A 25,422-nucleotide genomic window follows, 5' to 3' on the forward strand; every position below is an offset into this window, starting at 1 on the left:
AGTCTGCAACCAGACTAATATATGAGGCAGATGGACCAGAAGATGGTTCTTTGAGGCAGGATGACTTTTGGGGCAAATCGATGGACGCCGAGGTTCAGCGGGTCCATGTGGCGAATATTCAAAGTTCATACACCAGAACGCCACCAATGATGATGAGGGTTTTATTAAACGGTATCCCAGTACGCATGGAGCTGGACACTGGGGCCAGCCAGTCACTCATGGGTGTCCAGCAATTTGAGAAGCTATGGCCACTCAAAGCCAGCACACCCAAATTCGCACGTATTGAGACAAAGTTATGGACTTACACCAAAGAAATCATTCCGGTGCTAGGCAGTGCAATGTTGGCTGTCACACACAATGGGTCAGTGAACCGGCTGCCACTCTGGATTGTCCCGGGCAATGGTCCCGCACTGTTGGGGAGGAGCTGGTTAGCCGAGATGAACTGGAAATGGGGGGATGTTCATGTAATGTCATCTGTGGAGCGAAGTTCGTGCTCACAAGTCCTACAACAATTCGGGTCACGATTTCAACCGGGCGTCGGGACTTTCAAAGGCATTAAAGTAGTAATACACATCACCCCGGACGCCAGGCCAGTGCACCACAAAGCCAGAGTGATGCCGTATGTGATGCGGGAAAAGATCGAGAGCGAATTGGACCGGCTGTTGAGAGAGAGCATCATCTCGCCTGTTGAATTCAGCGACTGGGCGAGCCCCATCGTTCCCGTTCTAAAAGCGGATGGCTCTGTCAGGATCTGTGGCGACTACAAGGCCACCATCAATCGGGTGTCCCTACAAGACCAATACCCGCTCCCGAGAGCAGAGGACCTCTTCGCCATGCTGGCAGGCAGCAAGCTGTTCACCAAGTTGGACCTCACTTCACCCTATATGACCCAGGAACTGGCCGATGAATCCAAACTACTGACCACCATCATCACACACAAGGGACTGTTCGTTTATAACAGGTGCCCGTTTGGCATTCGGTCAGCGGCCGCGATTTCTCAACGAAACATGGAAAGCCTGCTTACATCCATTCCGGGAACGATCGTATTCCAGGACGACATCATCATCACGGGTCGAGACACCGAGGAACACCTCCACAACCTGGGGGAGGTGCTACGCCGACAGGACCGGGTAGGCCTGCGACTCAAGAAGTCTAAATGTCTGTTTCTTAGCTCCTGAGGTTGAGTTTCTGGGCAGGAGGGTTGCCGCAGATGGGATTCGGCCCACCAAATCCAAAACAGAGGCGATTCGACGAGCACCCAGGCCCTGCAACACATCGGAGCAGCGTTCATTCCTGGGACTCTCGAACTATTCGGGAACTTTCTGCCGAACTTGAGCACGTTGTTGGAGCCGCTACACGTGCTCCTGCATAAGGGTTGTGATTGGTTTTCGGGGGACTGTCAGGAACGGGCTTTTGATCGGGCGCGAAACCTATTTTGTTCAAACAAGTTGTTGACCCTGTACGACCCCTGTAAACATTTAGTTCTGACATGTGATGCATCGTCCTATGGGGTTGGGTGCGTGTTGCAGCAGGGCAATGCCGAGGGTCAGCTACAACCTGTGGCTTATGCCTCCAGGTCGCTCTCTCAAGCAGAACGGGGATATGGGATGGTCGAGAAGGAAGCGCTCGCATGTGTCTATGGTGTAAAAAAAATGCATCAGTACCTCTTTGGTAGGAAGTTTGAATTAGAGACGGACCACAAGCCATTAACATCCCTGTTGTCAGACAGCAAGGCCATCAATGCCAACGCATCAGCCCGCATACAGCGATGGGCTCTCACGCTGGCTGCTTATGACTACTCCATCCGGCACCGGCCTGGCACTGAAAACTGCGCTGACGTGCTCAGCAGGCTCCCACTGGCCACCACTGAGGGGACAGCGGAGCAAAGCGCCGAGATGGTCATGGCTGTCGATGCCTTTGACAGCGCAGGCTCCCCCATCACAGCCCGCCAGATCAAAATCTGGACCAACAGAGATCCCCTCCTATCCCTGATTAAGAAATGTGTCCTGACTGGGGATTGGGCGCCCGCACACGGAGCATGCCCTGAGGAGGTCAGACCGTTCCACAGACGGATGGATGAGCTCTCCATCCAAGCTGACTGCCTACTATGGGGCAGCCGGGTAGTTATGCCCCAGAGGGGCAGGGAGGCATTCATCAGGGAACTCCACAGCGAGCACCCAGGCATTGTGCTGATGAAGGCCATTGCCCGGTCACATGTTTGGTGGCCTGGAATTGACTCAGACCTGGAACACTGTGCTCGCAGGTGCACGACCTGTGCCCAGCTGGGTAATGCCCCCAGGGAGGCCACGCTCAGCCCGTGGCCCTGGCCCACCAGGCCATGGTCATGCATTCAAGTTGACTACGCGGGCCTGTTCATGGGGAAGATGTTTCTCATTGTAGTAGATCCGTACTCGAAATGGATCGAGTGCATCAACCTGAATTCATGCACGTCATCCACCAGCATGGAAAGCCTACGTGCGATCTTCGCAACCCATGGCTTGCCGGACATCCTGGTTAGTGATAATGGCCTGTGTTTCATGAGCTATGAATTCCGAGAGTTTTTGTCGGGCAATGGCATCAACCACATCACAACTGTGCCGTTCAAGCCGGCCTCCAATGGCCAGGCGGAACGTGCGGTCCAAATCATTAAACAAGGGATGCTCAGGATTCAAGGACCCTCCCTACAATGCTGCCTATCGCGCCTCCTGCTGGCCTATAGATCCCGCCCGCATTCGCTCACGGGGGTCCCGCTCGCAGAGGTACTAATGAAACGGACACTCAAAACTCAGTTGTCCCTCATTCATCCAGGCCTGACCGACATAGTTGAGGGCAAGCGCAAGTCACAAAACGGATACCATGACCGTAATTCGAGGGGGAGATGTATAGAAATAAATGATCCTGTATTCGTCCTCAATCACGCCATGGGCCCTAATGGCTCGAGGGCACTGTAATTGACAAAGAGTGGATTAGGGTCCTCGTGGTAAAACTCAACAATGGTCAGATATGCCGTAAGCATCTGGACCACCAAGTTAAAAAAAGGTTCAGCATGGACACGGAGGAACCTGAAGAAGACCATGAGATGGAGCTCACACCACCACCAGTGAATGAGCAACAAGAGCATTCAGAGGAATGCACAGTCCCTGCGGTCAGCCCGGACAGGCCGGAATCACCACAGGGGACAGACACTCACATCAGTGTCCAACAACCAGAGCCCCAACTGCGGCGCTCCACGAGGGAGCGAAGACCACCCGAGAGACTTAACCTATGATCCCAGTTAGACTTTGGGGGGGAAGGTGATGTCATGTATGTAACCACAATGTAACACCACTGTATCACTGTATACACTCAACCTAATTGCACACCTTGACCACAAGGAGTGAACTTGTGGGAGACACTCCTTATCTGATCACTCAGGTATATAAAGGGAGGTTCCATGCAGGGTCATCATCTTTGGAGTCCTGTAATAAAGAGTTAAGGTCTCAGAGTGGCCTTGTTCCTGGAATGTGCCTCGTGTGGTTTCATGCTGTCGAGTAAGGATTTTACACAAGTGATCAGGAAGGCCAATGGAATCTTGGCCTTTATTGTAAAGGGGATGGAGTATAAAAGCAGGGAAGTCTTGCTCCAGTTATACAGGGTATTGGTGAGGCCACACCTGGAGTACTGCGTGCAGTTTTGGTTTCCATATTTACGAAAGGATATCCTCGCTTTGGAGGCAGTTCAGAGAAGGTTCACTCGGTGATTCCGGGGATGAGGGGGTTGACTTATGAGGAAAGGTTGAGTAAGTTGGGCCTCTACTCATTGCAATTCAGAAGAATGAGAGGTGATCTTATGGAAACGTATAAGATTATGAGGGGGCTTGACAAGGTGGATGCAGAGAGGATGTTTCCACTGATGGGGGAGACTAGAACTAGGGGGCGTGGTCTTACAATAAGGGGCCGCCCATTTAAAACTGAGATGAGGAGGAATTTCTTCTCTCAGAGGGTTGTAAATCTGTGGAATTCGCTGCCTCAGAGAGCTGTGGAAGCCGGGACATTGAATATATTTAAGGCGGAGATAGACAGATTTTTGAGTGATAAGGGAGTGAAGGGTTATGGGGAACGGGCAGGGAAGTGGAGCTGAGTCCATGATCGGATCAGCCATGATCGTATTAAATGGCGGAGCAGGCTCGAGGGGCCATATGGCCTACTCCTGTTCCTATTTCTTATGTTCCTCTATACTGTGAAAGAGTTGCAGATTCCCACTGCCCTGTGTGTGAAGAAGTGTTTCCCGACATCACCCCTGAACGGCCGGGCTCCAATGTGAAGGTGACGTCCCCTTGTTCTGGACTGCCCCCCCACCAGAGGGAACAGTTTCTCTCGACCCACCCGATCGAATCCTTTAATCCTCTCAAACCCCTCGATCAGGTCGTCGCTTAATCTTCTACACTCGAGGGAACTCAGACCCGGTCTGTGCCACCTGTCCTCAGGATTTAACCCCGTCAGTCCCCGGTATCATTCAACAACAACTTGAATTTATATAGCGCCTTTCACACAGTAATACATCACAAATCCCCTTCACAGGAGCGCTTCACAGGAAGGTTATTAATTAGAATCAGACACCGAGCCACATACAGAGATATTCAGGACAGGCGATCAAAAGCTGGGTCACAGAGGGAGGTTTTAAGGAGTGTCTTGAAGGAGGAGAGAGAGACGGAGAGGTTTAGGGAGGGAGTTCCAGAGCTTGGGACCCAGGCAACAGAAGGCATGGCCGCCGATGGTGGAGTGATTATAATCAGGGATGGTCAGGAGGGCAGAATTAGAGGAGCACAGACATCTCGAGGGGTTGTGGGGCTGGAGGAGGTTACAGAGATAGGGAGGGGTGTACGGGCTGGAGGAGGTTACAGAGATAGGGAGGGGTGTAGGGGCTGGAGGGGGTTACAGAGATAGGGAGGGGTGTAAGGGCTGGAGGAGGTTACAGAGATAGGGAGGGGTGTAGGGGCTGGAGGAGGTTACAGAGATAGGGAGGGGTGTAGGGGCTGGAGGAGGTTACAGAGATAGGGAGGGGTGTAGGGGCTGGAGGAGGTTACAGAGATAGGGAGTGATGTTGGGCTGGAGGGGGTTACAGAGATAGGGAGGGGTGTAGGGGCAGGAAGGGGTTACAGAGATAGGGAGGGGCGTAGGGGCTGGAGGAGGTTACAGAAATAGGAGCGGTTTAGGGGCTGGAGGAGGTTACAGAGATAGGGAGGGATGTTGGGCTGGAGGGGGTTACAGAGATAGGGAGGGGTGTAGGGGCTGGAGGAGGTTACAGAGATAGGGAGGGATGTTGGGCTGAAGGAGGTTACAGAGATGGGGAGCGGTGTAGGGGATGGAGGAGGTTACAGAGATAGGGAGGCGTGTAGGGGCTTAAGGGGTTACTGTCATGTATCTCACATTACTGTACATAACTGTATCTTACCATGCTATACATGACTGTAACTAGAGATGACCTGTAACCATTAGCTTACCTTACCACCAGGGGTGCACTTGCAGGAGACACTGGATACCTGTCCCAGACAGGTATATAAGGACAGGTCTCAGGCAAGTGTGGCATTCCAGAGCTGTGTAATAAAGTTGCAGGTCCAGAGTGACCTTGACTTCACTACATGCCTCGTGTGAATCTGTACTGAGGGGACAGGACTTTACAGTGGCGACGGGTTACGGGATTACAGAATCCACAGAATGGCGAACAACGGATCAGATGAAAAGTACAATGCGGGAGACAATTGGGAGGACTTTATAGAAAGGCTCCAGCAAAGCTTTGTAACCAAAGACTGGTTAGGCAATGATAAGGCAGACAAGAGAAGAGCCCATCTCTTGATCAGCTGTGGCTCGAAAACATACGCTTTAATGAAGGATCTGCTGGCACCCGAGAAACCAGCCAGCAAGTCGTTTGAAGAATTGAGCACACTGGTGAGAGACCACCTGAAGCCAGCGAGCAGCCTACACATGGCCAGACACAGGTTCTACAACTACAGACGCTGTGTGGGCCAGAGCATACCCGACTTCGTGGCGGAACTTCGGAGGTTGGCTAGTTTATGTGAGTTCTCCGATGAACTGAGGAGAGAAGTACTGAGAGACTTTTTCATTGAAGGAATAGGCCACGCAGGTATATTCCGAAAGCTCATAGAGACCAAGAACTTGACCCTAGAGGCAGCAGCACTGGTCGCACAGACATTCTTGGCATGAGAAGAAGAAACGAGGTTGATCTGCACTGTGGGTACGACAACTAACGAAACCTCGGAAAAAGGGGTTCATAGTGTGAAACAAGCCGCGACCCCCACACACAGACAAAGGCAGGAGAGCAGGCCCTCAACAGCAGGCAGTGGCGCCAGAAGCCATCAAGGGCCACATGAACGGCCGTTCACGCCACCATCAACACACATCGAGGCCTTTTCATGTACAATCGATGCCCATTCGGCATCAGGTCGGCAGCTGCTATATTCCAGCGCAACATGGAGAGTCTGCTCAAGTCCATCCCGGGGACGGTTGTATTTCAAGACGACATACTTATCACGGGCAGGGACACCGACTCCCATCTCCGCAATTTGGAGGAAGTACTAAGGCAGTTGGATCGGGTAGGCCTCAGAGTTAAGAAATCCAAGTGCCTGTTTCTCGTACCTGAGGTTGAATTTTTGGGCAGAAGGATTGTCGCTGATGGAATCCGCCCAACAGAGTTCACCTGGCACCCAAGCCCTGGAATGTCTCAGAACTGCGCGCCTTTCTCGGGCTACTCAATTACTTTGGGAACTTTATGCAGAACTTAAGCACACTGCTGGAGCCTCTCCACGTGCTACTCAGGAAGGGGTGCGATTGGTTTTGGGGGGACGCCCAGGAACGCGCCTTCAATAAGGCACGCAACCTTCTGTGTTCCAACAGTGTTTTGGCTTTCTTTGATCCATGTAAAAAGCTAGTTCTCACATGTGATGCGTCAGCGTATGGGGTCGGGTGCGTTTTACAACATGTCAATAGCGCGGGTAAATTACAACCCATAGCTTATGCCTCCAGGTCACTTTCGCGGGCGGAGCGCAGTTACGGAATGGTGGAGAAGGAGACGCTCGCGTGTGTGTACGGTGTCAAATAAATGCACCAATACCTTTTCGGGGCCAAGTTCGTGTTAGAAACTGACCACAAGCCCCTCACGTCCCTACTATCCGAGAGCAAGGCAATAAACGCCAACGCCTCGGCGCGCATTCAACGATGGGCACTCATGCTGACGTCCTACGACTATACCATAAAGCACAGACCAGGCACAGACAACTGTGCCGACGCGCTCAGCAGGCTACCCCTGGCGACCACGGAAGGGTCTGACCAACAGGACTGTGAGATAGTCATGGCAATCAATGCCTTTGAGTCCACAGATTCGCCCAGGACGGCTCGCCAAATCAGAGCCTGGACAGCCAGCGACCCCACGTTATCCTTAGTAAAAAGATGTGTCCTAACCGGTGACTGGGCAGAGGCTTGCAATGCCTGCCCCGAGGAGATCAAACCTTTCCATAGGCGCATGCATGAGCTGTCACTACAAGCAGACTGCCTGATGTGGGGCAGCCGTGTAGTCATGCCTCTGCGAGGCAGCGAGGCATTTGTCCGGGAGCTTCACCGCGAGCACCCGGGGATCGTTCTCATGAAGGCCATAGCCAGATCCCACGTCTGGTGGCCTGGTATTGACGCGGACTTGGAGCTCTGCGTCCGAAGGTGCACCATTTGTGCCCAACTCAGTAATGCCCCCAGGGAGGCCCCCCTGAGCCCCTGGCCCTGGCCCACCAAAACGTGGTCACGGGTGCACGTAGACTATGCGGGCCCATTCATGGGCAAAATGTTCCTCGTAGTTGTAGATACATTTTCAAAGTGGATCGAATGCACCATTTTAAACTCAAGCACCACGTCCACCACTGTGGAGAGCCTTGGAACCATGTTCGCAACGCACGGCATTCCTGACATATTGGTCAGTGACAATGGTCCGTGCTTCACCAGCACAGAATTCCAAGATTTTATAAGTGACCACGGCATAAGTCACGTTAAGACGGCACCGTTCAAGCCGGCCTCCAACGGCCAGGCGGAGAGAGCAGTGCAAATCATTAAACAAGGCATGCTCAAAATCCAAGGTCCCACGCTGCAGGGCCGCCTGTCGCGACTGCTGCTGGCATACAGATCTCGTCCACATTCATTGACTGGAGTTCCCCCCGTGCAACTATTGATAAAACGGACCTTAAAGACAAGGCTCTCATTAATCCTTCCAGACATGCATGAAATCGTTGAGGCAAAGCGCCATAAGCTAACCGAGTATCATGACAGAAATTCGAGGGGGAGGTGGAATGAGATAGGGGACAAAGTGTTTGTGCTAAACTATGGCCGGGGTCCCAAATGGCTTTCAGGGACAGTAACGGGCAAGGAAGGAAACAGGCTACTGGTGGTACAAATGGACAATGGCCAAACCTGCCGGAGGCATGCAGACCAAGTCAAAATTAGATTTACCAACAACACTGCGGAACCAGAGGCAGACTACAATGTGGAACTCACACCACACCTGGTGGACAGACAGAGGGAACAACCTGAGGAAAGGGCAATCCCAACAGACAGCCCAGGCGAGACACCAACAATCATACTGATCGAAACAGACAGCCCAGGCGAGATACCAGCAATCATACTGATCGAAACAGACAGCCCAGGCGAGACACCAACAATCATACTGATCGAAACAGACAGCCCAGGCGAGATACCAGCAATCACACCGAAAGAAAAACAGGCACCAAGGCAAACAACTGAACCACAACTAAGATGCTCCACGCGAGAGCGTAGACCACCTGAGACTGAATCTATAAAGACAATAAGACCTTGGGGGAGGGTGATGTCACGTATCTCACATTACTGTACATAACTGTATCTTTCCATGCTATACATGACTGTAACTAGAGATGACCTGTAACCACAAGTTTACCTTACCACCAGGGGTGCACTTGCAGGAGACACTGGATACCTGTTCCAGACAGGTATATAATGACAGGTCTCAGGCAAGTGTGGCATTCGAGAGCTGTGTAATAAAGGTGCAGGTCCTGAGTGACCTTGACTTCAGCATGTGCCTCGTGTAAGTCTGTACTGCAGGGTCAGGACTTTACAATTACAGAGATAGGAAGGGGTGTAGGGGCTGTAGGGGGTTACAGAGATAGGGAGGGGTGTAGGGGCTGGAGGAGGTTACAGAGATAGGGAGGGGTGTAGGAGCTGGAGGAGGTTACAGAGAAAGGGAGGGGTGTAGGGGCTGGAGGAGGTTACAGAGATAGGGAGGGGTGTAGGGGCTGGAGGAGGTTACAGAGATAGGGAGGGGTGTACGGGCTGGAGGAGGTTACAGAGATAGGGAGGGGTGTAGGGGCTGGAGGGGGTTACAGAGACAGGGAGGGGTATAGGGGCTGGAGGAGGTTACAGAGATAGGGAGTGGTGTAGGGGCTGGAGGAGGTTACAGAGATAGGGAGGGGTATAGGGGCTGGAGGAGGTTACAGAGATAGGGAGGGGTGTAGGGGCTGGAGGGGGTTACAGAGATAGGGAGTGGTGTAGGGGCTGGAGGAGGTCACAGAGATAGGGAGGGGTGTATGGGCTGGAGGAGGTTACAGAGATAGGGAGGGGTGTAGGGCTGGAGGAGGTTACAGAGATAGGGAGTGGTGTAGGGGCTGGAGGAGGTTACAGAGATAGGGAGGGGTGTAGGGCTGGAGGAGGTTACAGAGATAGGGAGGGGTATAGGGCTGGAGGAGGTTACAGAGATAGGGAGCGGTGTAGAGGCTGGAGGAGGTTATTACCAGGCAACCCCTCCACACATTGAGACACACAGAGCTGTGACGACGACGCGGAGTAGATTACCGTGAAACTTGCCGCTTTCCAGCAGCCCTCCGGCCCTGTCCAACGCCTGGAACTCGGAGAGGGTGATGAAGTGGTAATCGGTCCCCGGGATCTCCCCTTCCCGGGGGGACCTGGTCGTGCCTGGCGGAACAGAGCGAGAACGTCAATCCACACCCCGCCCAGACGAGCAAAACGGTGTCGCCAGGCGAGGTCACGGGTCAGCGGGTCAGACAGTGACCTTTCACCTCGGGGACACCGGGGCCCAAACACTGATTGAGTGGTTCCTGCCTCCCCATTGGCTGTTGGGATCGGACACATTCCGAGCCCAAATTCAGATTGAGGCCCAAATTCCAGGCCCGACACCCCTCCGGTGCCGGTACTGAGGGAGTGCCGCACTGTCGGAGGGGCAGTACTGAGGGAGCACCGCACTGTCGGAGGGGCAGTACTGAGGGAGTGCCGCACTGTCGGAGGGGCAGTACTGAGGGAGTGCCGCACTGTCGGAGGGGCAGTACTGAGGGAGCGCCGCACTGTCGGAGGGGCAGTACTGAGGGAGTGCCGCACTGTCGGAGGGGCAGTACTGAGGGAGCCCCACACTGTCGGAGGGGCGGTACTGAGGGAGCCCCACACTGTCGGAGGGGCGGTACTGAGGGAGCGCCGCACTGTCGGAGGGGCAGTACTGAGGGAGCCCCACACTGTCGGAGGGGCAGTACTGAGGGAGCGCCGCACTGTCGGAGGGGCAGTACTGAGGGAGCCCCGCACTGTCGGAGGGGCGGTACTGAGGGAGCCCCGCACTGTCGGAGGGGCGGTACTGAGGGAGCCCCGCACTGCACTGTCGGAGGGGCGGTACTGAGGGAGCCCCACACTGTCGGAGGGGCAGTACTGACGGAGCGCCGCACTGTCGGAGGGGCAGTACTGAGGGAGCGCCGCACTGTCGGAGGGGCGGTACTGAGGGAGAGCCACATTGTCGGAGGGGCCGTACTGAGGGAGCCCCGCACTGCAGTGTCGGAGGGGCGGTACTGAGGGAGCCCCGCACTGTCGGAGGGGCAGTACTGAGGGAGAGCCGCACTGTCGGAGGGGCGGTACTGAGGGAGCCCCGCACTGCACTGTCGGAGGGGCAGTACTGAGGGAGCCCCGCACTGTCTCAGTATTGCCCCTCCGACAGAGCGGCGCTCCCTCAGTACTGGCCCCGGGGGAGTGTCGGGCCTGGATTATGGGGCTCGAGTCTGGAGTCCGAGCTTGACCCATGACCGTCTGCCTCATGAGAGTGAGACCCGCTAAGCCATGGCTGGGACATTTCAAGTGACTGCAGAGTATGGGCACCTCAATACTCCGAGAGAGTCTGCAAACAGGCCCAAGAAGGTCAGTCACCCTGGAACTGAAAGAGCGAGGGAGACCCAGGCAGGCTGACCCTCAGCTCTGCCCACTGTGGTTCTGGGTAAAGCTTCCTCTACACTGTCCCATCAAACACTCCCAGGACAGGTACAGGGGGTTAGATACAGAGTAAAGCTCCCTCTACACTGTCCCATCAAACACTCCCAGGGCAGGTACAGCACGGGGTTAGATACAGAGTAAAGCTCCCTCTACACTGTCCCATCAAACACTCCCAGGGCAGGTACAGCACGGGGTTAGATACAGAGTAAAGCTCCCTCTGCACTGTCCCATCAAACACTCCCAGGGTAGGTACAGCACGGGGTTAGATACAGAGTAAAGCTCCCTCTACACTGTCCCATCAAACACTCCCAGGGCAGGTACAGCATCGGGTTAGATACATAGTAAAGCTCCCTCTGCACTGTCCCATCAAACACTCCCAGGGCAGGTACAGGGGGTTAGATACAGAGTAAAGCTCCCTCTACACTGTCCCATCAAACACTACCAGGGCAGGTACAGGGGGTTAGATACAGAGTAAAGCTCCCTCTCCACTGTCCCATCAAACACTCCCAGGGCAGGTACAGCACGGGGTTAGATACAGAGTAAAGCTCCCTCTACACTGTCCCATCAAACACTCCCAGGACAGGTACAGCACATGTTAGATACAGAGTAAAGCTCCCTCTGCACTGTCCCATCAAACACTCCCAGGGCAGGTACAGCACATGTTAGATACAGAGTAAAGCTCCCTCTGCACTGTCCCATCAAACACTCCCAGGGCAGGTACAGGGGGTTAGATACAGAGTAAAGCTCCCTCTACACTGTCCCATCAAACACTCCCAGGGCAGGTACAGGGGGTTAGATACAGAGTAAAGCTCCCTCTCCACTGTCCCATCAAACACTCCCAGGGCAGGTACAGGGGGTTAGATACAGAGTAAAGCTCCCTCTGCACTGTCCCATCAAACACTCTCAGGGCAGGTATAGCACAGGGTTAGATACAGAGTAAAGCTCCCTCTACACTGTCCCATCAAACACTCCCAGGGCAGGTACAGGGGGTTAGATACAGAGTAAAGCTCCCTCTACACTGTCCCATTCAACATTCCCAGGGCAGGTACAGCACGGGGTTAGATACAGAGTAAAGCTCCCTCTACACTGTCCCATCCAACACTCCCAGGGCAGGTACAGCGCAGGGTTAGGTACAGAGTAAAGCTCTATTCTGATTTCCCCTCCCCCTCCCCCTCCCCCTCCCCCCCAGTCTCGGTGCCCGCATGCTCTGTTCACTCACATGGCACCGCTCGGATGTACAGGTTCTGCCGTATCCGCTCCTGGAGATCGAAATCTGCCGAGCCTTTGCTGAAGGACTGTTTGAGGAAGTGCCGCAGGTCGCAGTTCAACTGGGAACCTGAGGGGAGGGGAGGTGAGGGAGAATCATCTGATGCCCGGTCTCGACACACACACTCACACTCACACTCACACTCACACTCACACTCACACCCACACTCACACTCACACTCACACCCACACCCACACTCACACTCACACTCACACCCACACTCACACCCACACCCACACCCACACTCACACTCACACTCACACCCACACTCACACCCACACCCACACTCACACTCACACCCACACTCACACTCACACCCACACTCACACTCACACTCTCACTCTCACTCACACTCACACACACACACACACACACACACACACTCACACACACACTCACACTCACACCCACACTCACACCCACACCCACACTCTCACTCTCACTCTCACTCACACACACACACACACACTCACACACACACACACACTCACACTCACACACTCACACTCACACACTCACACTCACACACACACACACTCTCTCACACACACATTCACTCACTCACACACACACTCACTCACTCACACAAACACACTCACACACACACTCACTCACTCACACTCTCACACTCTCACATACACAATCACTCACATACTCACTCACTCACACAAACACATACACACTCACACTCACACACTCACACACACACTCACACATACGCACTCACTCACACACACTCACTCACACACATTCACTCACACTGTCACACACTCACTCACACAAACACATACGCACTCACTCACACTCACACACACAGACCCACTCTGACCCCGCACTGACCCCGCTCTGACCTGCACTGACCCCACATTGACCCAGTGACCCCACACTGACCCGCTCTGACCCACACTAACCCCGCTCTGACCCCACACTGACCCCGCTCTGACCCACACTAACCCCGGTCTGACCCCACACTGACCCCGCTCTGACCCACACTAACCCCGCTCTGACCCACACTAACCCCACATTGACCCAGTGACCCCACACTGACCCGCTCTGACCCTGCACTGACCCCGCTCTGACCCACACTAACCCCACTCTGACCCCGCTCTGACCCCACACTGACCCCGCTCTGACCCACACTAATCCCGCTCTGACCCACAGTGACCCCACACTGACCCCGCTCTGACCCACACTAACCCCGCTCTGACCCACACTAACCCCGCTCTGACCCACACTAACCCCGCTCTGACCCCCACTAACCCCGCTCTGACCCCACACGGACCCCGCACTGACCCACACTAACCCCGCTCTGACCCACACTGACCCCGACTAACCCCGCTCTGACCCCCACTAACCCCGCTCTGACCCCCACTAACCCCGCTCTGACCCACACTGACCCAGCTCTGACCCCCACTAACCCCGCTCTGACCCACACTGACCCCACACTGACCCTGCCCTGACCCCACACTGACCCACACTGATCCCGCTCTGACCCCACACTGACCCCGCCCTGAGCTGTACTGACCTCGCTCTGACCCCGCTCTGACCCCACCCTGACCTGCACTGACCCCGCGCTGACCCCACCCTGACCTGCACTGACCCCACACTGACCCTGCTCTGACCCCGCTCTGACCCCGCCCTGACCTGTACTGACCCCGCCCTGACCTGCACTGATCCCGCTCTGACCCCGCTCTGACCCCCGCGCCGGGCTCACACACTCACCTTGTGGCACGGTTTTAATGTGGACGGGCTGGCGGGCGTTGGCCAGCAGTCCCAGGGCGTCCCGGTGGGTCAGGCCAGACACGGGAGCCTGGTTGATCTCGAGGAGCAGGTCTCCGGCCTGCGGTCTCCCGCCCAGGGGCCGACCCTTGACCTCCGGGCCGGGCTGGGCCAGGTACAGGAGCTGCCCATACTCCGCCCCGCCCAACACCCGCAGGCTCAGGCTCCCCTCCTCGTCCCGCGGCACCATGCTCTCGCGGGCCTTCTGCGTCCAGTGAGTGACGTTCAGTAGCTTCCTCAGCATGTCTGGGTGGGGGGAGAGAGGGGGACAGAGAGAGACAGGGTGAACATCTCACAGACTGTTTCCCACACGCCCAACCCTTTCCCCGGCCAATTGTGGAGCTGATCACAATACAATATGCACACATCACGGGGCGTAAAGGTCACATAGCTGGCTGATAAGTAACCAGTTCCTTAACGGCAGGCTTATTTACAATCAGATTGGGTGGGGAGAGGCAGTAGTAAGCCTTCCTCGACACAGTCACACTCTCACAGCACGGGGTGAGATACAGAGTAAAGCTCCCTCTACACTGTCCCATCAAACACTCCCAGGGCAGGTACAGCACGGGGTTAGATACAGAGTAAAGCTCCCCCTACACTGTCCCATCAAACACTCCCAGGGCAGGTACAGCACGGGGTTAGATACAGAGTAAAGCTCCCTCTACATTTAAAGATCACATGGATGAACTTCAACAATTGTACATCCCTGTCTGGCGTAGAAATAAAATGGGGAAGGTGGCTCAACCGTGGCTAACAAGGGAAATTAGGGATAGTGTTAAATCCAAGGAAGAGGCATATAAATTGGCCAGATAAAGCAGCAAACCTGAGGACTGGGAGAATTTTATAATTCAGCAGAGGAGGACAAAAAGTTTAATTAGGAGGGGGAAATAGAATATGGGAGGAAGCTTGCAGGGAACATAAAAACTAACTGCAAAAGCTTCTATAGACATGTGAAGAGAAAAAGATTAGTGAAAACAAACGTAGGTCCCTTGCAGTCAGATTCAGGTGAATTTATAATGGGGAACAAAGAAATGGCAGACCAGTTAAACAAATACTTGGGTTCTGTCTTCACGAAGGAAGACACAAATAACCTTCCGAAATACTAGGGGACCGAGGGTCTAGTGAGAAAGAGGAACTGAAGGAAATCCTTATTAGGCGGGAAATGGTGTTAGGGAAATTGATGGGATTGAAGGCCGATAAATCCCCGGGGCCTGATAGTCTGCATCCCAGAGTACTTAAGCAAGTGGCCCTAGAAATAGTGGATGTATTGGTGGTCATTTTCCAACAATCTATCGACTCTGGATCAGTTCCTATGGACTGGAGGGTAGCTAATGTAACATCACTTTTTAAAAAAGGATGGAGAGAGAAAACGGGTAATTATAGCTTAGCCTGATATCGGTGGTGGAGAAAATGTTGGAATCAACTATGAAAGATGAAATAGCAGCGCATTTGGAAAGCAGTGACAGGATCGGTCCAAGTCAGCATGGATTTGTGAAAGGGAAATCATGCTTGAGTTTTTTGAGGATGTAACTAGCAGAGTGGACAAGGGAGAACCAGTGGATGTGGTGTATTTGGACTTTCAAAAGGCTTTTGACAAGGTCCCACACGAGATTAGTGTGCAAAATCAAAGCACATGGTATTGGGGGTAATGTACTGATGTGGATAGAGAGCTGGTTGGCAGACAGGAAGCAGAGAGCCGGAATAAACGGGTCCTTTTCAGAATGGCAGGCAGTGACTAGTGGGGTCCCGCAAGGCTCAGTGCTGGGACCCCAGCTCTTTACAATATACATTAACGATTTGGATGAAGGAATTGAGTGTAATATCTCCAAGTTTGCAGAAGACACTAAGCTGGGTGGCGGTGTGAGCTGTGAGGAGGATGCTAAGAGGCTGCAGGGTGACTTGGACAGGTTAGGTGAGTGGGCAAATACTTGGCAGATGCAGTATAATGTGGATAAATGTGAGGTTATCCACTTTGGGTGCAAAAACAGGAAGGCTGATTATTATCTGAATGGTGACAGATTAGAAAAAGGGGAGGTGCAACGAGACCTGGGTGTCATGGTACATCAGTCAGTGAAAGTTGGCATGCAGGTAAAGCAGGCGGTGAAGAAGGCAAATGGCATGTTGGCCTTCATAGCGAGGGAATTTGAGTATAGGAGCAGGGAGGTCTTACTGCAGTTGTACAGGGCCTTGGTGAGGCCTCACCTGGAGTATTGTGTTCAGTTTTAGTCTCCTAATCTGAGGAAGGACGTTCTTGCTATTGAGGAAGTGCAGCGAAGGTTCACCAGACTGATTCCCGGGATGTCAGGACTGACATATGAAGAAAGACTGGATCGACTCGGCTTATATTCACTGGAATTTAGAAGAATGAGAGGGGATCTCATAGAAACATATAAAATTCTGACGGGATTGGACAGGTTAGATGCAGGAAGAATGTTCCCGATGTTGGGGAAGTCCAGAACCAGGGGTCACAGTCTAAGGATAAGGGGTCAGCCATTTAGACCGAGATGAGGAGAAACTTCTTCACCCAGAGAGTTGTGAACCTGTGGAATTCTCTACCGCAGAAAGTTATTGAGGCCAGTTCGTTAGATATATTCAAAAGGGAGTTAGATGTGGCCCTTACGGCTAAAGGGATCAAGGGGTATGGAGAGAAAGCAGGAATGGGGTACTAAAGATGCATGATCAGATATGATCATATTGAATGGTGGTGCAGGCTCGAAGGGCCGAATGGCCTACTCCTGCACCTATGTTCTATGTTTCTATACTGTCCCATCAAACACCCCCAGGGCAGGTACAGTACGGGGTTAGATACAGAGTAAAGCTCCCTCTACACTGTCCCATCAAACACTCCCAGGGCAGGTACAGTACGGGGTTAGATACAGAGTAAAGCTCCCTCTACACTGTCCCATCAAACACTCCCAGGGCAGGTACAGTACGGGGTTAGATACAGAGTAAAGCTCCCTCTACACTGTCCCATCAAACACTCCCAGGGCAGGTACAACACGGGGTTAAGATACATGGTGTAGTACTGAGGGAGCCCCGCACTGTCGGAGGGGCAGTACTGAGGGAGCCCCGCACTGTCGGAGGGGCAGTACTGAGGGAGCCCCGCACTGTCGGAGGGGCAGTACTGAGGGAGCCCCGCACTGTCGGAGGGGCAGTACTGAGGGAGCCCCGCACTGTCGGAGGGGCAGTACTGAGGGAGCCCCGCACTGTCGGAGGGGCGGTACTGAGGGAGCCCCGCACTGTGGGAGATGCCGTGTTTCGGGATGAGACGTTAAACCCGAGGCCCCCGTCTGCCCTCTCGGGTGGATGTAAAAGATCCCGGGGCCACTATTGGACGAAGAGCAGGGGGAGTTCTCCCCGGTGTCCTGGGGCCGATATTTAACCCTCAATGAACAGAGGATCTGGGTCATTATCACATCGCTGTGTGCGGGAGCTTGCTGTGCGCAAATTGGCGTTTCCCACAATACAACAACGACCGCACCAAAAAAGGTCCTTCGTTGGCCGTGAGGCGCTTTGGGACGTCCGTTGGTGAATGGCCCTGCACAAATGCAACGCCTTTCTTCCTGCACCCTCTCGCGCTCTCTCCCGCTGCCTGTTCCCCTATGCCCCTGCCCCTACCCAACCATCGCCCCGTCCTCTGCCAACTTTACCCCCTGTCCCTCTCTCCCCCCGGGTGTCTAATCCGTCCCCGGGGAGCAGCGCCAACCCACGCGGGAACAATTATTTGCTGAATGCAGAGATGGGGCGAGGATGCCCGCTTGACGGCGGGTGTGACGGGCATCTGTGCCCGATGCAAACCGTCTTTCCCCCCCCCTTCCCCTCCCCTCTACCTCCCCTAAAAAGCTGGGAATTGCCCAGCCCGTGCTTTGCATGCAGTGCAGTGCAGCCAGGGGCAAGTGTTTTACCTGCTGCAGAGGCTGGCTGGGGCCCTGCTCTCGCTGCCCCACACACTTGGTGCATCCAATGCCACCCATTGCCTGCAGACTGGATGCAGAGAGAGAGAGAGAGAGAGCTTTGATTGACAGGCGAGGTTCCAGGGACCGAGCTCAGCTGGAAGGGGGGGCGTGGCCGCGCGCGCCTGCCCCTCACAGAGCCACGCCCCCGCCGCCTCGCGCCGCCGCCGCCCAGCAACCAACGGCTTCTCTCCGCTGATTGGCCGGCGGGGCGCGCTCCTGTCACTCATCCGGCCAACGCTGCCTTCCCATTGGCCCGCGGGCACGTGGGCCCCCTTCCGCGGCACCTTTACAACAGAACACCCCCCCCCCCTCCAGGGTTTCTTTTAAAACTGATCTTCTCCACAGGGCAGGCAAAAGAAACAATTAAAGACATCAGATCACTCGCCCATTGGCCTTTTTAAATTGTGGATAAACAAATCCCCGTGAGCTGCCTTCTGGGTCTTGTAGTGCCCCGGGGGGCTAAACGGCCGGGCGCCATTTTGCGCATGCGCCCTGTGCTCTGCGGCGGTTGGCCTCACTAAATTTATTTTCTTTTTCGAAGGCGGCCGTAGATTTCATCGAGCGTGCGCGGCCGTGGGAGGGCCGCTCCCCAGAGCAAATAGTCTGAGGCGAGAAAGGGGAAAGCGAGGGGCGGGGTTGGCTGGAATTCAGCTGCCGCGCGCGATGCGAGCCGGGAGCTGTAGTCGCTCTCGCCGCCGGCGGGACTCCATTTCCCGGCGAGCGGCGGGGGCGGGAGCTGAAGCGCCTGCGCTGTGGCGAGGGGGGGGCCGGCGGCGCCTGCGTACTGGCGAGGAGCGCCGGCAGCGCCTGCGTAGTGGCGAGGAAGGGTGTTAGAGGCGCCTGCGCAGTGGCGAAGGGGGGGGGGTGGGAGCCGGCGGCGCCTGCGCTGTGTGCTGAGAGAGCGAGAGAAAGAGCGAGAAGATGGCGGAGCGGACGCGGTTGCCCGAGGACGGGGCGGAGCGGGGCCCGGTGTCGTTTGGCTTCACTCGCACCGTCAGCAAAGTGCGGACGACGGCGGCGATCACGGATCCGGCCGCCGAGAGAGAGGCGGTGAGCGGCCTGGAGCAAGGGGAGATCCTCAGGTGGCTCTTCACGTTCCCCGCCGCCATGTCAACACTTACAATGGGCCATTCCCTATGTCAACATGTCACGCTGTCACGGCGCCCCGGGCCCGCCACTGGCGGCGCTGTGTTTTTATTGTGCTCACCCTGCTGCAGCGCCGCCAGTGGTGGGAGGCTTTACCTCCTCCTGCGTCAAACCCCGACCCCCATGGGGGTGGATATTCGACTGGGGGAGGCGGCGCCAAAACTACAATTTGCGCTCATACCGCGCCATTTGCCCAGCGAAACGGCCCACCGAGCTGAGTCCGTGATCAGCTCAACCACAATCTCATTGAGGGTCCGAATGTCCGACTCCTGCACCTATTTCTTAATGTTCACGACCACCTTACGCGAGGGTGTTCCCGTCGGGTTTGGGTCTCTTTTTTTTCCCTCTGGAAACCAGAAGGCTGTGGGCTGACCTAATTATTTATCGCCAATCATCATAGGCAGCCCCTGGGGATCGAGGAAGACTTGCTTACGCCCCGCTCCAAGAGTGAGTTCTCGGGTGGCCGTGCAGTCCGACGCGGGAATTACCGTCTCTGCCCCGGGTGGGGCAGACGGTGGGTTGAAGGAAAGGGTGGGTGGGGAGTCTGGTTAGCCGCACGCTCTTTCCGCTGCCTGCGCTTGGTTTCTGCATGCTCTCGGCGACGAGACTCGAGGTGCCCTCCCAGAAGCACTTCCTCCACTTAGGGTGGTCTTTGGCCTGGGATTCCCAGGTGCCGGTGGGGATGTTGCACTTTATCAGGGAGGGTGTCCTTGAAACGTTTCCTCTGCTCACCTTTGGCTCATTTGCCGTGAAGGAGTTCCGAGTAGAGCGCTCGCTTTGGGAGTCCCGTGTCTGGGGCATGCGGACAATGTGGCCCTGCCCAGCGGAGCTGGTCGAGTGTGGTCAGTGCTTCGATGCTGGGGATGTTGGCCTGGTCGAGGACGCTAACATTGGTGCGTCTGTCCTCCCAGGGGATTTGTAGGATCTTGCGGAGACACCGTTGGTGGTATTTCTCCAGCGACTTGAGGTGTCTACTGTAAAAAGTCCACGGCACTGAGCCAAACCGCTCCTTAAGCCCAGCAAAATTTCCCAGCAGTGTCACCGGCCGGGAAAGAATGGACGGATTTGGGTCCTTTTTTTTTACTCCTCTGGAAACAAGAAGGTTGAATGATGATCTAATATAGAGGTCTTCAAAATGATTGATTAAATACCGGGGAAGACCGAAGCCATTATTTTCGGTATTCCCCGCCCAACGACTCCATCCCTGTCCCCCCTGCAGCTTCTGTCTGAGGCTCAGCCAGACTCTTCGCAACCTTGCTGTCATGCATGACCCTGATTTTTGCTTCCGCCCACATATCCGCAGCATTAAAGGGGGCATGAACAGAGAGAGCTGGGGGTATGTGTGCATAAATCGTTAAAGAAATGTGAAGTTATCCACTTTGGTAGGAAAAACATAAGGACAAAGTATTATTGCAGTATGATGTGGATAAATGTGAGGTTATCCACTTTGGTGGCAAAAACAGGAAGGCAGATTATTATCTGGATGGTGACAGATTAGGAAAAGGGGAGGTGCAACGAGACCTGGGTGTCATGGTACATCAGTCATTGAAGGTTGGCATGCAGGTAAAGCAGGTGGTGAAGGCGGCAAATGGCATGTTGGCCTTCATAGCGAGAGGATTTGAGTATAGGAGCAGGGAGGTCTTACTGCAGTTGTACAGGGCCTTGGTGAGGCCTCACCTGGAATAGTGTGTTCAGTTTTGGTCTCCTAATCTGAGGAAGGACATTCTTGCTATTGAGGGAGTGCAGCGAAGGTTCACCAGACTGATTCCTGGGATGGCAGGACTGACATATGAAGAAAGACTGGATCGACTAGACTTATATTCACTGGAATTTAGAAGAATGAGAGGGGATCTCAAAGAATCATATAAAATTCTGACGGGACTGGACAGGTTAGATGCAGGAAGAATGTTCCCGATGTTGGGGAAGTCCAGAACCAGGGATCACAGTCTAAGGATAAGGGGTCAGCCATTTAGGACCGAGATGAGGAGAAACTTCTTCACTCACAGAATTGTGAACCTGTGGGCAGGACTGCCGTATGAGGAGAGATTGGGTCGACTGGGCCTGTATTCACTGGAGTTTAGAAGAATGAGAGGGGATCTCATTGAAAGGTATAAAATTCTGACGGGGTTGGACAGACTGGATGCGGGGAGGATGTTTCCCCGGGGCTGGGAAGTCTAGAACAAGGGCTCACAGTCTCAGGATACGGGGTAGGAAATTTAGGAGCGAGATGAGGAGAAATGTTTTCACTCCGAGGGAGGTGAACCTGTGGAATTCTCTACCACAGAAGGCTGTGGAGGCCAAGTCACTGAATATATTTAAGAGGGAGTGAGGCGTTCCCTCAGTACTGACCCTCCGACAGTGCGACACGAGGCAGCTCATCTCTCTCTCTCTCTCTCTCTCCCCTCAGTGTTAAACCCCGTGACAAGCCACGCGAGCTCATCATCCCGCTCATCCAGAAGAACCGATGGCACAGGCCTGAGCCTGGGAGTAAAGTGAAGGAGGTCGTGCCCGGAGGGGAGCAGGAGGACTCTGAGGTTCTGTCCAAGGCCGTGCAGGAGCTGATCGAAGGTAGGGGTGGGGAACGGGTGGGGAGGGGGGCTGAAAACCTGGTGCGGTCCTGGCAGCTGGTTCAACGCGAGTTAGATCCCTCACCCTCAGTACCGCCCCTCCGACAGTGCGGCGCCCCCTCAGTACCGCCCCTCCGACAGTGCGGGGCTCCCTCAGTACCGCCCCTCCGACAGTGCGGCGCTCCCTCAGTACCGCCCCTCCGACAGTGCGGGGCTCCCTCAGTACCGCCTCTCCGACAGTGCGGCGCTCCCTCAGTACTGCCCCTCCGACAGTGCGGCGCTCCCTCAGTACTGCCCCTCCGACAGTGCGGCGCTCCCTCAGTACTGCCCCTCTGACAGTGCGGCGCTCCCTCAGTACTGCCCCTCCGACAGTGCGGCGCTCCCTCAGTACTGCCCCTCCGACAGTGCGGGGCTCCCTCAGTACTGCCCCTCCGACAGTACTGCCCCTCCGACAGTGCGGCGCTCCCTCAGTACCGCCCCTCCGACAGTGCGGCGCTCCCTCAGTACCGCCCCTCCGACAGTGCGGGGCCCCCTCAGTACCGCCCCTCCGACAGTGCGGGGCTCCCTCAGTACCGCCCCTCCGACAGTGCGGGGCTCTCTCAGTACCGCCCCTCCGACAGTGCGGGGCTCCCTCAGTACTGCCCCTCCGACAGTGCGGCGCTCCCTCAGTACTGCCCCTCCGACAGTGCGGCGCTCCCTCAGTACTGCCCCTCCGACAGTGCGGCGCTCCCTCAGTACTGCCCCTCTGACAGTGCGGCGCTCCCTCAGTACTGCCCCTCCGACAGTGCGGCGCTCCCTCAGTACTGCCCCTCCGACAGTGCGGGGCTCCCTCAGTACTGCCCCTCCGACAGTACTGCCCCTCCGACAGTGCGGCGCTCCCTCAGTACCGCCCCTCCGACAGTGCGGCGCTCCCTCAGTACCGCCCCTCCGACAGTGCGGGGCCCCCTCAGTACCGCCCCTCCGACAGTGCGGGGCTCCCTCAGTACCGCCCCTCCGACAGTGCGGGGCTCTCTCAGTACCGCCCCTCCGACAGTGCGGGGCTCCCTCAGTACTGCCCCTCCGACAGTGCGGGGCTCTCTCAGTACTGCCCCTCCGACAGTGCGGGGCCCCCTCAGTACCGCCCCTCCGACAGTGCGGGGCTCTCTCAGTACCGCCCCTCCGACAGTGCAGTGCTCCCTCAGTACCGCCCCTCCGACAGTGCGGGGCTCCCTCAGTACTGCCCCTCCGACAGTGCGGCGCTCCCTCAGTACTGCCCCTCCGACAGTGCGGGGCTCCCTCAGTACTGCCCCTCCGACAGTGCGGCGCTCCCTCAGTACTGCCCCTCCGACAGTGCGGGGCTCCCTCAGTACTGCCCCTCCGACAGTGCGGGGCTCCAGCGGGTGGGGTGGCGGGGTTTGTGAAACGGAGTGAGCTGCCCCCATCACTCCGCGCTCCTCACCTCCGCCCTCTGCCCTCAGAGTCTCAGAAATACCAGGAGAGATGGAAGGAGGGCACCCGGGACGACTCGAACCTCAACATCCCCCTCCTGAGGGTGAACCAGGCGCCCGACGGCCTCGAGGATGGTGAGAAGGTCAACGTCGAGATGAGGCCGGAGTCGGTAGGTGAAGGGTCGCCGGGGGGTCAATGGCGCGCGGTGCGTACGCTGGGGGCGGGGGGGCGGGGGCCAAAGGCAGGGCGAGGGGGGCAGAGGGTCCGGCAACGCCTTCATTCAAAACTCTCATCCTTGTGTTCAAATCCTTCTGTAACCCCCCCAGCCCCTACACCCCTCCCTATCTCTGTAACCCCTCCTGCCCCTACACCCCTCCCTATCTCTGTAACCCCTCCAGCCCCTACACCCCTCCCTATCTCTGTAACCCCTCCTGCCCCTACACCCTCCCTATCTCTGTAACCTCCTCCAGCCCCTACACCCCTCCCTATCTCTGTAACCCCCCCAGCCCCTACACCCCTCCCTATCTCTGTAACCCCCCCTGCCCCTACACCCCTCCCTATCTCTGTAACCCCCCCTGCCCCTACACCCCTCCCTATCTCTGTAACCCCCCCTGCCCCTACACCCCTCCCTATCTCTGTAACCCCCCCTGCCCCTACACCCCTCCCTATCTCTGTAACCCCCCCTGCCCCTACACCCCTCCCTATCTCTGTAACCCCCCCAGCCCCTACACCCCTCCCTATCTCTGTAACCTCCTCCAGCCCCTACACCCCTCCCTATCTCTGTAACCTCCTCCAGCCCCTACACCCCTCCCTATCTCTGTAACCTCCTCCAGCCCCTACACCCCTCCCTATCTCTGTAACCCCCTCCAGTCCCTACACCCCTCCCTATCTCTGTAACCCCCCCTGCCCCTACACCCCTCCATATCTCTGTCACCCCCTCCCTATCTCTGTAACCCCTCCCTATCTCTGTAACCCCCTCCAGCCACACAACCCCCGAGATGTCTGCACTCCTCTAATTCTGCCCCCCTGACCATCCCTGATTATAATCGCTCCACCATCGGTGGCCGTGCCTTCTGCTGCCTGGGCCCCAAGCTCTGGAACTCCCTCCCTAAACCTCTCCGCCTCTCTCTCCTCCTTCAAGACGCTCCTTAAAACCCACCTCTGACCCAGCTTTTGGTCACCTGTGGCTAATATCTCCGAATGTGGCTCGGGGTCAGGTGCTGCTGGATAGTCGCTCAAGTGAGGCGCCTTGTGATGTTTGGGGAACCATAAAGGCGCCATCGAAATGCAGCCGGTTGCACTGAACCTGGGTGTGTATGAACCATGGCTGCTTGGTGTCGCAAGTGGCTCCATCGACCCCTCTGACCCTTCCCGTTAACCATCCAGGGGGCAGCCAAACTTCTCGGCCTCAGATATTCAACCAGGATCTACCAGCGAGTATTCGCTATGAGGGCAGGCGGGCGGGGGGGGTCACGTGTGCCGCGCAGTTTGGATGTATCCGATTGCGTCCCCAGATGCGAGTTATACCCTTGGCTGCGACGGGGATGGATTGTGAAGGGAGCGGGTTGGGAGGCTTGGGGCCAAGGGGTTGTTTGTGCGCCAGCCGCTCGACTGCGGAGGCGTCTCTGACTCACTCGCCCGCCCGCCCCTGGTGTGTGGGGCGGTGTTCTCCCTCTGCTCAGTCCACAGACGCCGAGTACGAGGCAGTTCCCGTCGAGGCCTACGGCATGGCCATGCTGCGGGGCATGGGCTGGAAGGCAGGAGAGGGCATCGGGCACACCTTCAAACAGTGAGTGCCTCTGGGGGGTCCCTGTGTGTGGGGGGGGTCTGTGTGTGTGTGTGTGTGTGTGTGTGTGTGTGGGGGGGGATCTGTGTGTGTGTGTGTGTGTGGGGGGGGGGGGGGATCTGTGTGTGTGTGTGTGGGGGGGGGCCCTGTGTGTGTGTGTGTGGGGGGGGGATCTGTGTGTGTGTGTGTGGGGGGGGGGCCCCTGTGTGTGTGTGTGTGG

General features: G+C 56.0%; 2 protein-coding genes across 2 annotated transcripts in view; one reads left to right on the forward strand and one right to left on the reverse strand.

Moving 5' to 3' along the window:
• Window positions 1-18,325, reverse strand: part of LOC139240570 (membrane-associated guanylate kinase, WW and PDZ domain-containing protein 1-like) — a 117,917-nt gene extending 99,592 nt beyond the window's left edge. The window contains exons 1-4 of the mRNA XM_070869115.1: window positions 18,225-18,325; window positions 14,263-14,565; window positions 12,493-12,609; window positions 9,864-9,983 (exon numbers count right to left, since the gene is read on the reverse strand). Of these exons, the coding sequence (XP_070725216.1) occupies window positions 9,864-9,983; window positions 12,493-12,609; window positions 14,263-14,565; window positions 18,225-18,279 (595 nt within the window). The 5' untranslated portion in view covers window positions 18,280-18,325. The remainder of the gene's footprint in view (window positions 1-9,863; window positions 9,984-12,492; window positions 12,610-14,262; window positions 14,566-18,224) is intronic.
• An 836-nt stretch (window positions 18,326-19,161) lies between these two features.
• Window positions 19,162-25,422, forward strand: part of gpkow (G patch domain and KOW motifs) — an 18,053-nt gene continuing 11,792 nt past the window's right edge. The window contains exons 1-4 of the mRNA XM_070869116.1: window positions 19,162-19,357; window positions 21,829-21,989; window positions 23,446-23,585; window positions 25,099-25,205. Of these exons, the coding sequence (XP_070725217.1) occupies window positions 19,197-19,357; window positions 21,829-21,989; window positions 23,446-23,585; window positions 25,099-25,205 (569 nt within the window). The 5' untranslated portion in view covers window positions 19,162-19,196. The remainder of the gene's footprint in view (window positions 19,358-21,828; window positions 21,990-23,445; window positions 23,586-25,098; window positions 25,206-25,422) is intronic.

Source organism: Pristiophorus japonicus, chromosome 32 (assembly GCF_044704955.1).
Source record: "Pristiophorus japonicus isolate sPriJap1 chromosome 32, sPriJap1.hap1, whole genome shotgun sequence".
In the NCBI taxonomy this organism is placed as follows: Eukaryota; Metazoa; Chordata; class Chondrichthyes; family Pristiophoridae; genus Pristiophorus; species Pristiophorus japonicus.